Source organism: Vicugna pacos, chromosome 17 (assembly GCF_048564905.1).
Source record: "Vicugna pacos chromosome 17, VicPac4, whole genome shotgun sequence".
In the NCBI taxonomy this organism is placed as follows: Eukaryota; Metazoa; Chordata; class Mammalia; order Artiodactyla; family Camelidae; genus Vicugna; species Vicugna pacos.
Window position 1 is genome coordinate 20,217,358 of NC_133003.1, and position 14,026 is coordinate 20,231,383.

Below are 14,026 nucleotides of genomic sequence, written 5' to 3' on the forward strand. Positions count from 1 at the left end.
CTTTTTGTTCTCTTTTCTTATGGCTTGATGCCTAGAGAAATTCCTTTGACGTTTGTTGTAAAGCTGGTTTGATGATGCTGAATTCTTCTAGCTTTTGTTTATCTGTGAAGCGTTTGATATCTCCATCAAATCTGAATGAGAACCTTGCTGGATTGAGTATTCTTGGTTGTAAGTTTTCCCCTTCCATCTCTAAATAGATCGTGCCACTCCCTTCTGGCTTATAGAGTTTGTGCTGAAAAATCAGCTCATAAACTTATGGGAGTTCCCTTGTATGTTATTTGCTGATTTTAATATTTTCTCCTTATCCTTAATTTTTGTCAGTTTGATTACTGTGTGCCTTGGGAAGCATTACCTCTTATCAAGGTCTCCTTACTTACCAAGTCAAGCTATGTCAGCAAGGAAGAAGGTTGTGAAAGGGCTCTTGAATGATGTGGGTCTCTACCTGCCCCCCTAGGTTTATTTTCTCTGTTGTCTCCCTGCTTCTCCTGATGGTCCCCTCTCCTGCATGGCAGCTCTCCCTCCTCCTTCCCGACTGGTTGGCTTACAAACAGGCTCCCCACATCCTGTCCTCTGAGATGGGAAAGCCTACTTAAGTGGAAGGTGTGTTCTGCGATCTGTATTATGCTAAGGCAGTCAGAGACAACCAGAGGTGAAGTACAGGAATCCTAACCTGAGAGGGAGAGGATGGAAACGTGCCAGTCAGCAATATTGATCATCCTTTCCCATGTCTTTGGCCTCTTGCAGTTCCCTGTCCATGGCATTTGAACCGTCCTCTTAACTTGATGTCAGAGCATCCTGGGGATGAATGACACACATGCTGTAGAGGCCTGGGGCGGGGGGGGGGGGTTGGCCTCATATCTGACCTGCCATACACATGTAAAGCGCTTTTAACAAGTCTCATCCAGGAGAAAGGCTGATGTTATTTGATGGATAACGGAGCTAATGTTCTGACTTGAGACTCGTGTTCCTCACTGGCCATGCTGCTTGCCTACGTGTGCTCAGTACTCCTGTTTCCTTGGCCTTTGGAAATGCACTTAGGTTTTCAAAGCAATGGACAGAGCCAGTTGAGGCTGGACTGAAACAACAGCTGTGTAGAATTTAGAGTAGTCATAAAGCTAGGCTCCTGAGATGCTCTGCCCTTTCTCTCCCTGCCAGGTCTGCTGCTGGGGGCATTGGCAAATATTGATTAATAAGTATAACTTACTTTAAGCCTTAAATCAATACGGGGGTGGGGAGGAGAGAGAAAGCATTCTTGCAAAGAAAAGTAAACCTGGGCAGTTTAAATCTGATACATACTATCTCCCATTGCAAGATTGTCAGTCACAAAATCAAAATGAGGGTCTACTGCTGTCACCAAGATTTCTGAACTACATAGGATTCATTTGGGATATTCTCAGATGCAATAGTAGTAAGGAAAACAACCATAATAAAAATTAAAACAGCAGCTAACTTCATACCAGGCACCATGCTGAGTGCATTTTCTACATTCCTACTTGATCATGGCTACAGCCCTAGGAGTTGGGTAACTATTGTCATCATCTTTTTCCAGGTGAGGCTGTTACTGAAACTTGAGGAGCCCAAGGAATCCATCCAAGTCGCCCAGGGTGGCAGGGCCAGGATTTTCCCCGGGGTTCCCTGGCCCTGATGAGTGCAGGTCTGCCCTGGGGCCGTGAGACCATGTACAAAATACCCAGGTTCAGTCTCAGCAGCACCACCTGCTTTTAGAGGGACTGTGAGCACGTTTCTTAGTTTCTCTGAGCCTCAGTTTTTGATCTAAAAATGAGAGCAATTACTACTTTGGAGTGCTGTTAAAAAGATTCTAGGAAATGTGTATAAAGGGCCTGGCAAAGTACTTTACTCCCTGATGGTGCCACGTACGCGATAGCTGCTGCTGTTTCTCTGTCTGAGTTCGGCTTGAATGGAAGTGTAAGGGTCCCAGTGTTAAAGAAGTCATCTCTGCAGGTGGTTTAAACTCTCATTCTACAACTTCAGGGCCTTCCTGGTGACCAGAGGTGGACACTCAACCAAGAATGTTTACAGCTGAAAAAAGCAAACGGTTTTCCAGTATGTGCTCTAGTCTTCTCTTCTGAGAGCTGCTTGCTGGGACTTCCCAGAGAGCTCACTTCACCTAGACACACAGAGCACTAGGTCCAAGAGGTTGGGACCCTTGAGGATAATGTTTCTTAATTTTATACCTTTACGAGTTCAGTCCACAGAGGCTCACCTGATGTCACACAGTGTATGTCAAACAAAGCTGAGGGCCAAGCTTGTTTTTTTCCATTCTGCAGCCCTGCTCAGAACCAGCTTGAGAATGATGGGAGAAAACATTCTTCTTCTGAATTTTCTTTTCATCTCCTCTCCTGCCAAAAGGCTTCACCCCAAAAACTGCCTGGGTGTCCGCCAGTTTGCTGAGACAATGATGTGCGCCGTGCTGTACGACGCGGCCAACAGCTTCATCCACCAGCACTTTGTGGAGGTGTCCATGTCGGAGGAATTCCTGGCCCTGCCCTTGGAGGACGTACTGGAGCTGGTGTCTCGGGACGAGCTGAATGTGAAATCAGAGGAGCAGGTCTGTAGAGCATGGCACAGTCCACAGGTGACACCAGGGCTGCTGCTCTTCCTGGTCTTCGTTTCCTGTTTCGCTCTTTTCAAAATGTAGATCCTGGTGTGTGTGCAACTGTTGTCTGTTTCGGGTTTGTTTTATTATACCATATGCATTTTTCATCAACATTTTAAAATACATTTTAGTGTCTATAAGTAATATTCAGCTGATATTATCAACCCCGTGTCCCTCATTCTTCAATGTTTGGGTTAGTTCAAAATTTATTATTAGAAATGTTTCTGTGAACTGGAAATGAAGATAATGTTTTGAGAGTCTTATTCTAAAGGAGGGTAGAGCAAGGGGGAAGTTGCTGGGGGGAGACTGTAGGGGCAGGAAGGCTGTGAAGCCAAGAGGGTTTGGTTTTGTTTTTTTAAGATGAGAGAAATTACAGTGTAGGTTGACTGCTGATGGGAATTTTCCGGAAGAGAGGGAAGAATTGGTGATGTAGGAGAAAAGGGAGAATGGTGTCCTGGGATAAGTGAGAAGATGCAGAGTGTAGGGCACAAGGGTGTTTATTTGATAGAAGCTCAGGCCGTCCATATCCTTGGGCACAGGACGGAGAGGAAGGGTGAGAGGGCGTGGAGATGCTGGGGTTCTGTCTATATTCTCTTTTGGTTAACTTGTTTTTAGCTGAGAGTCAGGGTGAGGGAGGAATGTTAGGCATTTGAGGAGAGATGAGAAGGTGTGAAGTGGCCCACTAGGAGAGGAGGGCAGTAAATGGGCGGGAAATGGAGAGGGTTTGACAGGTAGCTGGGCCAGGTGAAATTCACAGTCACACGCTGTTGTGTACTGTCTCTGTCAGCTGCATATGGTGGGGCAGGGTTTGGGGGTGAATTGAATTAAAAGAGCTGGACTTCTCTAGGGTGAGTGTGACTAAGAGAGCTAGGAGGCTAGCATGGGAGTAATAGTCCACAGAACCCATGCCAGATGGGAGAGAAGTGAGGAAATAGGCTGGAGAGGGACTGGAGAGGGAGGTTGGGGGAGGGGGAGCAGTGTCAAAGGCTTAGTGGGGTTGGTAACTGAGCCGGAAGGACTGGAGGCAGTGGTTAAGTTCTAGTGTACTTCTAATTATGGAAGAGGAAGTGAAGAAATTGGCTAAGCAAGGTGTGGATGATCAAAGAATCCTCTGAGGACAAAGGAGACATCTTGGAGCTGTCAAGAAAAGCTTAAATGAGAGTGTAGGGTGTTAGAAGCCAGAGAAGAACGAAGGACATCCTTTCTGTTCAATAAAAGTGTGGTGCAAATTGTCTTAAGAGGATAGTGAGTAAGTGTTACTTTGAGCAGAGGATGACAGGGGCTGAGCAGTGGATGGTGTTGGATGTGGGGATGAATCGGACCTGGCCCTGCAGGCACCCAGAGCACCACCACAGCAATGTCTCTACCTGTTAGGCCAGTTGATCAAGAGTCCTGGCCTATCATGAGGCTGTGCCTGGGCAGTCCTAGGCTCCAGGAGGCAAGCCCTTGGGATGTTAGTCCCAACTCAGCTCATTTCCTTAATGTCTGAAGAGTCCTCACTTCTGCATATTAGTGACCATTAGAAAAGTGGACCCTGAGCTCAGCAGCGTGGGTGCTGAGATTTGGGGAAAAGAGCCCCATTCCAATGGCAAGGAGTTCTGTCCCTGGCTCTGCCACTAGTTCACATGACCTAGGGCAGCTCCCATTTATTCGAGTGATATATTCTGCAAGGGCTGCGGGGCTTTAGAGGAAGATATCCTTGTGACTGGAGTCATTAGGGAAGGCTTCTTGGAGAGCATGGATCTGTAACCAGGCCTTAAAGAAAGGGCAGGAGGTTTAGATGAAAAGGAAGAGATAGGGGCATTCTAGGTGAAGGGGGCAGCCAGCTTGGCTAGAGTAGTGGAGGGAATTTAGGAAGAGGATGCAAGAGCAGCAGGAAGGAAGGTCAGCAAGCACTTGCTTGCAATATAGAAAGGAAGAAGGAACCTTTGACAGGTTTTGGTTAGGAAGTCATAAGCCAAGAAGATGTTACAGTAACCTAGGCTTGCCTTTCAAGAGACTGGACCCAATGGGATAGCTGGGGAAGTGGAAAGAAAACAGTGGATTCAGGAGAAAAGTAGAAGGAAAGATTGCTGGGCCCAAGGGACTGCCTCAGTATAGGGAGCAGAGGGTTTGTGACTGGGGTACAGGGACGTGGCCTCTGGGTGGAGGAGTTGCTGCCAGAGCTTCCTCTCTCTGTCATGGTAGGTCTTTGAGGCCGCGTTGGCCTGGGTCAGATACGACCGAGAGCAGAGGGGGCCCTGTCTGCCTGAACTGCTGTCCAATATCCGCCTGCCCCTCTGCCGGCCCCAGTTCCTGTCCGACCGAGTGCAGCAGGATGACCTGGTGCGTTGCTGCCACAAATGCAGGTGAGCAGAGGTGGGCCTGCATGGATAACTGCCGAGGGTCTGGGCGGAGAGGAGAACCTGGCCACTCAGCTCAGGGGAGAAAGGGTTTGGAGTGGTAGTTCTTAACTCATGGCACACAGGTTGATCTGCCTTCTGTCTCCAACCCAGAAGAGCCCAAGTCTCACGCCTTGGGCAGAGAAATGTGCCGCGTGGGAGCATCAGGATAGAAGGGGCTCCCTCCCCTACCTTATCTGGTAATTTTTTGGCATCAGCATCCATTGAGCTGTTTATGACCTACAGCTGTCTGGACTGCCTGCCCTGACCCCAGGGCACACCAGCAGCTGACTTAGTGGTGACTCCAGGGGCTCTTCATCCTCTTCAGTAAACATTAGTCAGTGTGCTGGCCTCAGGGGGGTTAGCCCAGCTACAGCAATGGGCTGGGGTGGAGCATGTTCCCCAGAGTAAATCAACAACAACCTGATGCAGCAGAGGAGCTGGCAGCCCTGAAGGAGGGTTGTTACAAGAGTAGAGCAGCAGAGGGAAATGTTCATCCTCCTCCAAATTGCTTATCACAGTCACAGCTGGCTCAGGAGGAAGTCAGCGGCTTGGTGCCAGCGATGTGAAGGTGTGTGTCAGGTGGGGGTGGAAGTGTGGCTGGAGGTGGCTGAGACCCTGTGATGAGCAGTCTCAAGGATGCTTTGGGGAGTTTGAGCTTTGTTCTGTAGGCAGTGGGTAGTTATCAAAGGTTCTTAGAAAACCAGCTTGGACTCCAGTGTGGAGAGGGGGTTAGAGGGATGGGGCTGGAGACAGGGAGATGTGTCAGGAGCAGCTGGCTTCTGCTGCCGTAGCCCAGGTGAGAGATGGTTAATTGCAGGGTGTGAGCCATAGGGATGGAAAGGAAGAGCTGGGTCTGAGGATGCAGGCAGCTTGTTGAACCTCCCCAAGGCCAGCTATTCTAGGAACCACCCTGTTTTCCCTCTGCCAGGTATGTGCCTATTAGAAGTTACTCATCTGGATTACACTAGTGGAGGTGGGCTCTGCTCCTCTTGCCCCTCCGGTTTTGAGCATGTCTCAGTAGCTATGTCTGGTTTGCCCTGGACTCACCTGGGTTCTTTGAGACCGAACCTTCCAGAAGGCTTCTCCTCCCAGTTTTCCCCTGCAGTTGCAGGTAGGGGACCAGGCTAGGAACTCCAAATGTGGAGAATACTGCCCGTTCTCACATCTTGTACCTCATTCCAGGGACCTGGTAGATGAAGCAAAGGATTATCACCTCATGCCAGAGCGGCGGCCCCACCTGCCAGCTTTCAGAACTCGGCCTCGCTGCTGCACGTCCATCGCTGGGCTCATCTATGCTGTGGGGGGCCTCAACTCAGCAGGTATCTTGCAGCTCCCCTTTGTAGAGCCCTGTCTTGGACTTCCTGGTTGAGGAGACACCAAACAACCTAACCTGGCCCTCTGCTTCCTCTCCTTTGTTACCACTCATGTCCCTCTGGATTCTATACAACTGTTCTGCAGTTAAAGCATGTCAGATATTAATACCTTGAAGCAGAATATCAGAGCAAAAGAGGCCTTTAAAAATCCTGGAGACCTACCCCCACCTACTTCACAGATGGGGAAATTGAGGCCCAGAGAACTTCAGCTACAGTCACATAAGCTGTTTTGGCTGAACAAGGACTAGAACTTGGGTCTTGGTTCCTGAGCCTGCACTCCTTCCCTGATAACACGTCAGCTGTGGGATTTACTCAGCCCTGGATAGGATCTAATCAGAGCCCCAATTCTGTTAGCAGGCTAATGACATTCGGTCACGTGGAGCTCTGGGCTTATACTGTAAGAGTGTCACCATAAGAAGGAAATTCTCCAAATACACAGGGTCGGCACTATCAATACTTTTTTTTCTTCACCTCTTACCTCTGATGAAACACACACGCCTTACAGTCCGTGTGTTATTGGCAGCTCTTGTATCATACAGTCAAGTTTTCAGGAAAGCTCCATGGGGCCCTCGTCCCTCCTGCCCACCCCAGACACCATTGCAGGCCAGTAGTGATCTAGGAGAGGACAGTGTGGACATCTGAGTTTTTGCAGTGCAGTGGCACAGGGAGTTGTCACCTCAGATGTAAAGGCCTTTTCACAGAGTCAACCCAGGTTTGCGGGAGGTGCAGAGTCAGTGGGCAGTCCTGGGAAGTTTCATTTTTAACTGAAAGTTAATGAGAGTGGGGTACATCTCTGCTGCCTGTTAACCGTATGACCTGGGAAAGGTTAAGTCCTCAACTAGGAAATGCTAGAGGATGGCATGTGGTAAGTGTCCCAGAGGAGAATGAAACAGGCAGGGGGTAATTTTATTTGATCCTAAAAAAACTGATGAAAACAGAAGGGTTGGAATTAACATGCCTTGCTACTGTGACTGCTATATATTGTTCTAGAATTATGCTAGGTGGTTTTTTAAATTTTTTTTTAATTTATGTATTTATTTTACAATAATCATATTTTAAAAATTGAAGTATAGTTGAAATACAATATTATATGTTACAGGTATACAGTGTAGTGATTCACAATTTTTAAATGTTATTTTCCATTTATAGTTATTATAAACTGTTGGCTATATTTCTCCATGTGGTACAGTACTTCCTTGTAGCTTAGTTTATACCTGATAGTCTGTACCTCTTAATCCTCCACCTCCATCTCGCCTCCAACCCCCCACTGGTAAGCACCAGTAGGACTATGCTAGGTGTTTTACCTGTTATGTCATTTAATCCTCATGGGAGCTCTGCCATAGAGATTATCTCCAGTTCACGTGTGAGAACAGAAGCTGGGGATACACAGCAGCTTGCCCAGGGTCACCCACTAGTAAGTGAAAGTCGCCCTGGAAGCCATGCTCTGCTCTGTGGGTGTGCCCCTGCCTCAGGGAAGTAGTGGTCCCAGTCACCTTCACCTTTGCCTTTAAGCGGGTGAAGTGCTTCCTTGCCCTCTCTAGAAGGTAAATAAATGCCTCCTGTCTGCTTCTGATTTTCCTTAAAGGTTTGAGATTATCATGGCTGCAGTTTCTTTGTGGGCCATCCTGGCTTGAGTTAATTCTGTGGGAAGAGCTGATAGGATCATGTCAAACGTTCCATATAATCACTGCCTAAGAGCTGTGATCTAAACGAGCGGTCTCATTTGTTTTAATTTGAGTAGCAAATTTTTATGCAGGTGATTCCCTGAATGTGGTGGAAGTGTTTGACCCCATCGCCAATCGTTGGGAGAAGTGCCACCCCATGACCACAGCCCGCAGCCGCGTCGGTGTGGCCGTGGTGAATGGGCTCCTCTATGCCATCGGGGGGTACGACGGCCAGCTGCGGCTGAGCACTGTGGAGGTCTACAACCCAGAGACGGACACGTGGACCAGAGTGGGGAGCATGAATAGCAAGAGAAGGTATTCTGGACGCACACACACTGGCATCTGGGGAGCGCTATGCTAGACAAGCAGGACTCATAATAAAGTAGACACAAGCTCTGGCCTGGGAGTTTCCTGCAGCCGGGCTGACCACCGCCAGTACATCCCGGGAGCCGGCCCCCATCTGCTTAAGAGTAAAACCCCTGCCTTGTCATTTGAAGAACTTGGGGAGATGAGACACAGACATGTGGAAGTTGTACTGTTCTTTAAATGCCAGATAAAGAAGGAAAGAATGTTTTGTGGAAGATGCGAGGAGGGAGAGAAACTGGACCAGAACATCTGGGAGATTTCAGGGAAGCGGTAGGATCAAAGTTGAAACTTGAAGAATAAGGAGGATTTAATTTTATTAGTCGCAAAGGGAAATGCAAGGTGTTTCTCTTTATACTTCTTTCCCCCAGGATCCCTGCCCCACATGTGCTTTCACTGCCAGGGAGTATGTGCAACAGCGCAGTGCACCACACACTGCCCAGGCCTAAGCACACAGCTGTCTGTGAGGTGGACCAAGTTTATGTCTCTTAACACCTTCCAGCCGCCTGACTCCTCCATCACTTGCCTGTTCACGTTCCCGAATAAGTTGTGAGACTAGAGAATGTACACATAGTGCTGCTATTTAGCCTTCTTAGTGCTCAAGTGACGTGGCGTCCTCCCTTCCATCCGCCGGGTGTGGAGTATTGACATGGTTGGGTGGTGGGAGCTTCGAAGAGAGGGCGTTTAACTGGACAAGTTGCTCTGTTCTGCCCTCAGGGCGCATCAGTGGTTTCAGATGCCTCTGACATTTCTCTTCCAAGACTGACGGAGGAGAGGAAAGCAGCCTTGGGCCCCCTACCCCTTTGACCAGAATAGCTCTGCATTTATCCCTTTTACATATTGAGCTTCTTTGACACGTGCCAAACTTTAGGGGGAAAAAGTTAAAAAAAAAAACACTGGACCAGTTGCTCTTTAAGAGCCTTTCTGCTTTGTAATCCTGTGATCTGAGTATTTGCCTTACAGACCCATTTGTCTGGCCATGCTTTGGATTTTCTACTTGTAAGATCACGTGACCACCATTTAAGACAAGATCAAGTAACTGCACTTGGTGAGGAAGAAGAGTCCTGTTTCAGTGTGGACATCCTTTGTCACACAAAAGTGTCACGGCCATGCTACACATGGTCCGTGTTCAGTAGGGTTTGTGGGTGGCTTTGAACTGGGAGGAATCCACCTTTGTACCAGTAAGATTGACAAAGGGCCAGAGTAGGTTCGTTTTGGAAGAAAAAAATAGGTGTGTAAGATCTGCCCCTCCCGAAGCCGTAAACAAACGTTCTCATGGTTCCTTCTTCCCACCATGTCCGCCTCCACTTGCTCCTTGGATACTCTGCAGCTTTCTGTGGCCTCGAATGACTTGCTGCGCCATATTCCCCACCAGCAGGGCTTTTTGTTGCTTTGACAGCAGTCATTTGTTTTTCTTGGCATGTCTGCTCTGGGCCACTTGCTCGCTGTGATGTCACAGGGTTTGGAGGTTAGTCTGGGTGGAGGCTCTGGGTATCCCTCCCCCTCACTGTGGTTAATGCCCTGTTACTAATAGAGTGGACCCAGCTCCATTTCATCCACTTTAAATTACCAGCTACCTTGACATGTTCTTAGTCACTTCTGTCCTGACGTCCCACATGCCGTACTGCCAGTTGGTGACAGCCTCCTTTCCACTGTCGTCCCCTCCCCTCCTCCAGTCTTCCAGGATGCTTCTGTGGAGCATCCCCGCTGGGCCGTCCCAGTCCTCACTGATGAGCCCTTATCTCTTCACACCGTCTTCCCCGTTTCATTCACAGTTAATCTCACACAGTTCACTGGCACCTCTCAGTTCTTTCTCACATCTTTGTTGAACTCCTGAATTGTTACTTGTGTCCACCTCTGGAAGGATAGTGACATGTCTAGTGATTTGTGACCTTCCCACAGCCCTCTCCCAGGGTAAGTCCTTTTCCTCTTTCAGGCTGGTTCAGGGACATGACGTGGACCACTTTGATTTGCTCTATACATTCGAAAAATGGCAGTAAAGCCTGGTATATTTTTGTTTTCCTGTTTGCTAGATACCCAGATTCATTTTAATCTTCTCCAGTATCAGGTTTGAAAACAGTGAGTTGGGCAGCTTGGCACTTATGTTTAATATTTCATGAGGCCTTGGGTAGAATAGAAGATGGCATGATTACACCAGACCCCTGAGTCTTTGATGCTAGGAAATCTTGGCATGGCAAACAGCCTAGGGGTTGGGCCTGTCTCACTGAAATCCAAGGCATTCGCCTCTCTGGGCCACCCTGAGAAGAGCCCAGCCTCCCTGAGCCACAGCTACTCACCGGTACAGAGATGTGGTGATGCTTCCTGCAGGATGTGGAGAGGGTGGAAAATGGCGCATATAGAGCGCCTGATGTGTGTAGTAAGTGCGCAGCAATCAGAAGCTGTTGCCTCACCTTCTGAGACAAATTAAGGGACATGCAGGGCCAAGTGTATAACGAAAAGATGTCTATCAGACTTTATAGTGAGATGAGAGGGAAGATCATCGGGTAACACAAACATATGTTGAGGACTTCTTACATACAAAGCACCGCTCTGAACACCGTCAGGGTCACACTGATGGAGACCTCTGTCTTTGGGGAGGTCTCCATTTGTTAAGAGGTGGTGGGTCGATTCTCAGTACCCCATGGGCAGGAGCCTTGGCTAGCTCAGCTCTCTAAACCTGGTGCCTGGGCCAGCATGCCTCTGGAGGGCCTGATGAAAATCTGCTGAACAAATGGATGACTGCCAGGGGCTGCAGTAAAGGAGCGGCTCCAAAAGTGTGGGGTTGGGAGAGTGATTATTGCTGGGGCATCCCCCATGAATCTTGAAGGAGGAGAGGGGAGAATTTGACCTGGGCCTTAAGGGTAAATCAGACCCTGATCCCAGCAGGGTGGAAGATGAGCATGTGAGACAGTTCTGGGACTGAGGCGGGAGGGGTAGGAGGCCAGAGGAACCGCAGGGCAACTCCTTTCCCCTCAATTTTACACGCTTCTTAGTCGTACACCTGGGATATAGGTGTGTACTAGAAAGAGGCAGTTGGGGGCTAGGTTTACTTCTCAGTGAGCATGAGCAGTTGCCCCGGGAGGTCTGAGGCCCGTGGAGTTGACAGCCCTGTCTGTTCCAGTGCCATGGGGACGGTCGTGCTGGACGGGCAGATCTACGTCTGCGGGGGCTATGATGGCAACTCTTCCCTCAACTCCGTGGAGACCTACTCACCTGAGACAGACAAGTAAGGACTCCAGTTCCCCCGGGGCAACTGGAGCTTGCTAAATAGACTATAAAAATTCAGAACTGCAGTCTTAATCACTCTGCTCCGGGGTAGGGCCTATCTCACCTATTTAGCTCCTATAGTACCTTGCATATAGTAGGTACTACATTTAATAATCTTTGGCTCAGTGAGTGAATGATTAAATAAATTTTAAAAACAAATAGACTGCGTAGATACTTGGAAGCATTTATTAGTGCTTGTATTTCTTAACTAAATCAGCCCATTTTAATGGAAATGCAGGTGAAGGGGGATGAGAAATAGATGATCAGCACTTTCCAAAGTGAGTAGGATATGATTTTGGGGGAAAAAGGTTACCTGGCAGATTGTCATAGAGGCTTGGGAATCACTGATGTCTGTAACACCAGAAACCTCACCTTTCCAAAATACATATTAGCATTTTAAAGACTAAAATATTCTGCAGTGAAGAAACCTTTTTAACTGCATTTTACTACCATCTATCACTGCCTTGTGGAATTATTTTGCAAACACCCTTTCGAAAACACTGGCAAGGTGAGCCCAAGTTTTTCATTTCAGCATTTGAATCTTCTCTGCTATTTAACAATGTAAGCACACTAGTAGAATGGATTCATCATTATGCTTTTAAGCCAATCCAATATTCCACTCACTTAACCAATTTATTATATATCAGGCAGCAAGCAGGGTGTCTTAAGATCCTTAAGTAGCACCCAGTCTGCTGGGACCATGGCACATTGTGAGCGTCCCCCCCAGGAGGCCTGTGTTTGGAGCTCTTGGGCACAGAGTGGGGAGGGCTTTCATCTTCCTCGTAGCTGGAGGGAGAGTCAGGTTGCAGAGAAGTCTGAGGGGAGACCTGTCCTGGGTAGTGGGAGATGCCCATCCCAGGCGGGAGACAGCGGGAAGAGAGGGTTGGAGATGAGAATGTGCTCGGTCTGGCTGAGGAGCAGGCGTGGGTGGCGTGTGGCAGGAGGTGAAGCTGGAAGGTAGATGAGGACCATGTGGTATAGATGAGGACCACGTGGTAAAGAACCACATTAAGGAACTTGGAAATCTGCCTGAGAGAAAACAGTGAGGAGGCACACTGGAGGACGTGCTGTGCAGGGTTGAGATGGGAATGATCTGAAAGCCATGCCACCTGTGAGGGGGCTATTGAGGTGTCCAGGTGAGAGGCCAGAGCCAGGGCAGCAGTGGTGGGATGAGGACAAGCAGTGACTACGAGGCAAACAAGAGGGAACTTGGTGACCACAAGAATGTTGAGGATGATGGAGAAGAGGCCATAAAACCACCGGAATTCTAAGTATAGCAAGTGGCTAGCTGGTGGTCCCATTAACAAGACCAGGGAGTGTGAGGGAGGAACAGATCTATAAGAGAGACCTTGTTTGGAACATGCTGGTTTTGAGTGCCAGCAGAGATGATTGGCTGTGGGCCTGAAGCTTAGGGGAGAGGCAGCCAGAGTGAGCCATCTGCAGAGGTGGTGGGAGAGTTGATAAGTGGGAAGATTGTCCAGGGTGAGACAGCATGGCATAGTTCGCCTGAACCATTCTAAGCTGTCTCGGGGGGACAGGAACATGGAATCTCACGGCTCCCCTTCCGCTTTGCCTCTTTCCTGAAGATGGACAGTGGTGACCCCGATGAGCTCGAATCGCAGTGCTGCGGGGGTTACAGTCTTCGAGGGCAGGATATACGTGTCCGGCGGCCACGATGGTTTGCAGATCTTCAACAGTGTGAGTCTAGGCTCCTCCTGGGCTAAGGGCACCTACCCCTTTCGTCTTTGAGAGTTATTTTGAAAGGCAGCTCTTTGGGAAAAAACCTTAGCCTTGCCATTGCTTAGGTAAAGCATCACCTAGAGTTCTCTGGCCACCTGCCACGTGCTCCGAAATTCTTCTAAGAATGGGAGCCAGTGTGCAGAAAGGAAGTGGGTAGAGCGTGTCCATGTCACCCCCAGCCCCACCCTATTCAATTCCCCATCAAATGCTTCATGAGACCTGGTAAAATTCCTGCCCCAAGTAAGCCCAATTGTATATGGAGTGTGAATTTGCAAACAGTTGCATTCTTCTGGATAACTTGTTTGAAATTGGATTTATTCTTTAAACAAAACCTCAGCAGCCACTTAGTGGTCATTCCAGAGTCAGTCAGTGCTGTAGGGGAACACAGTGCACAGATCTCAGGAGACCCCCACTGTCATCTTGGCTCTGTCACTACATAGCAGTACATCCTAGGGCAGCCCCTTAATTTGTTTCCTCAGTGGTAAACAGAACTAGTCAGGTTAGGCCATCTCTCACCTGTCCCTGTAAGCCTATGAGCAGGTGTGCAACTGAAGAAACCGGGCATCAGGGCCAAAGTGCAGACTGGCAGAGCTCATGGTCCCCAGGCCTCTCCTGGGG

General features: G+C 48.7%; 1 protein-coding gene across 7 annotated transcripts in view; it reads left to right on the top strand.

Annotated features, from left to right (window-relative positions):
- The window catches only part of KLHL18 (kelch like family member 18), a 49,912-nt gene that overhangs the window by 32,543 nt on the left and 3,343 nt on the right, over positions 1 to 14,026 (top strand). For 5 of the 7 annotated variants that reach the window (XM_072941167.1, XM_006200735.4, XM_015236387.3 and 2 more), the window contains 6 exons: positions 2,371 to 2,569; positions 4,805 to 4,965; positions 6,184 to 6,320; positions 8,116 to 8,353; positions 11,523 to 11,627; positions 13,255 to 13,366. In XM_072941167.1, coding sequence (XP_072797268.1) covers positions 2,371 to 2,569; positions 4,805 to 4,965; positions 6,184 to 6,320; positions 8,116 to 8,353; positions 11,523 to 11,627; positions 13,255 to 13,366 — 952 coding nt within the window. The remainder of the gene's footprint in view (positions 1 to 2,370; positions 2,570 to 4,804; positions 4,966 to 6,183; positions 6,321 to 8,115; positions 8,354 to 11,522; positions 11,628 to 13,254; positions 13,367 to 14,026) is intronic. The other 2 variants (XM_072941168.1, XM_006200736.4) reach the window with 1 other exon arrangement.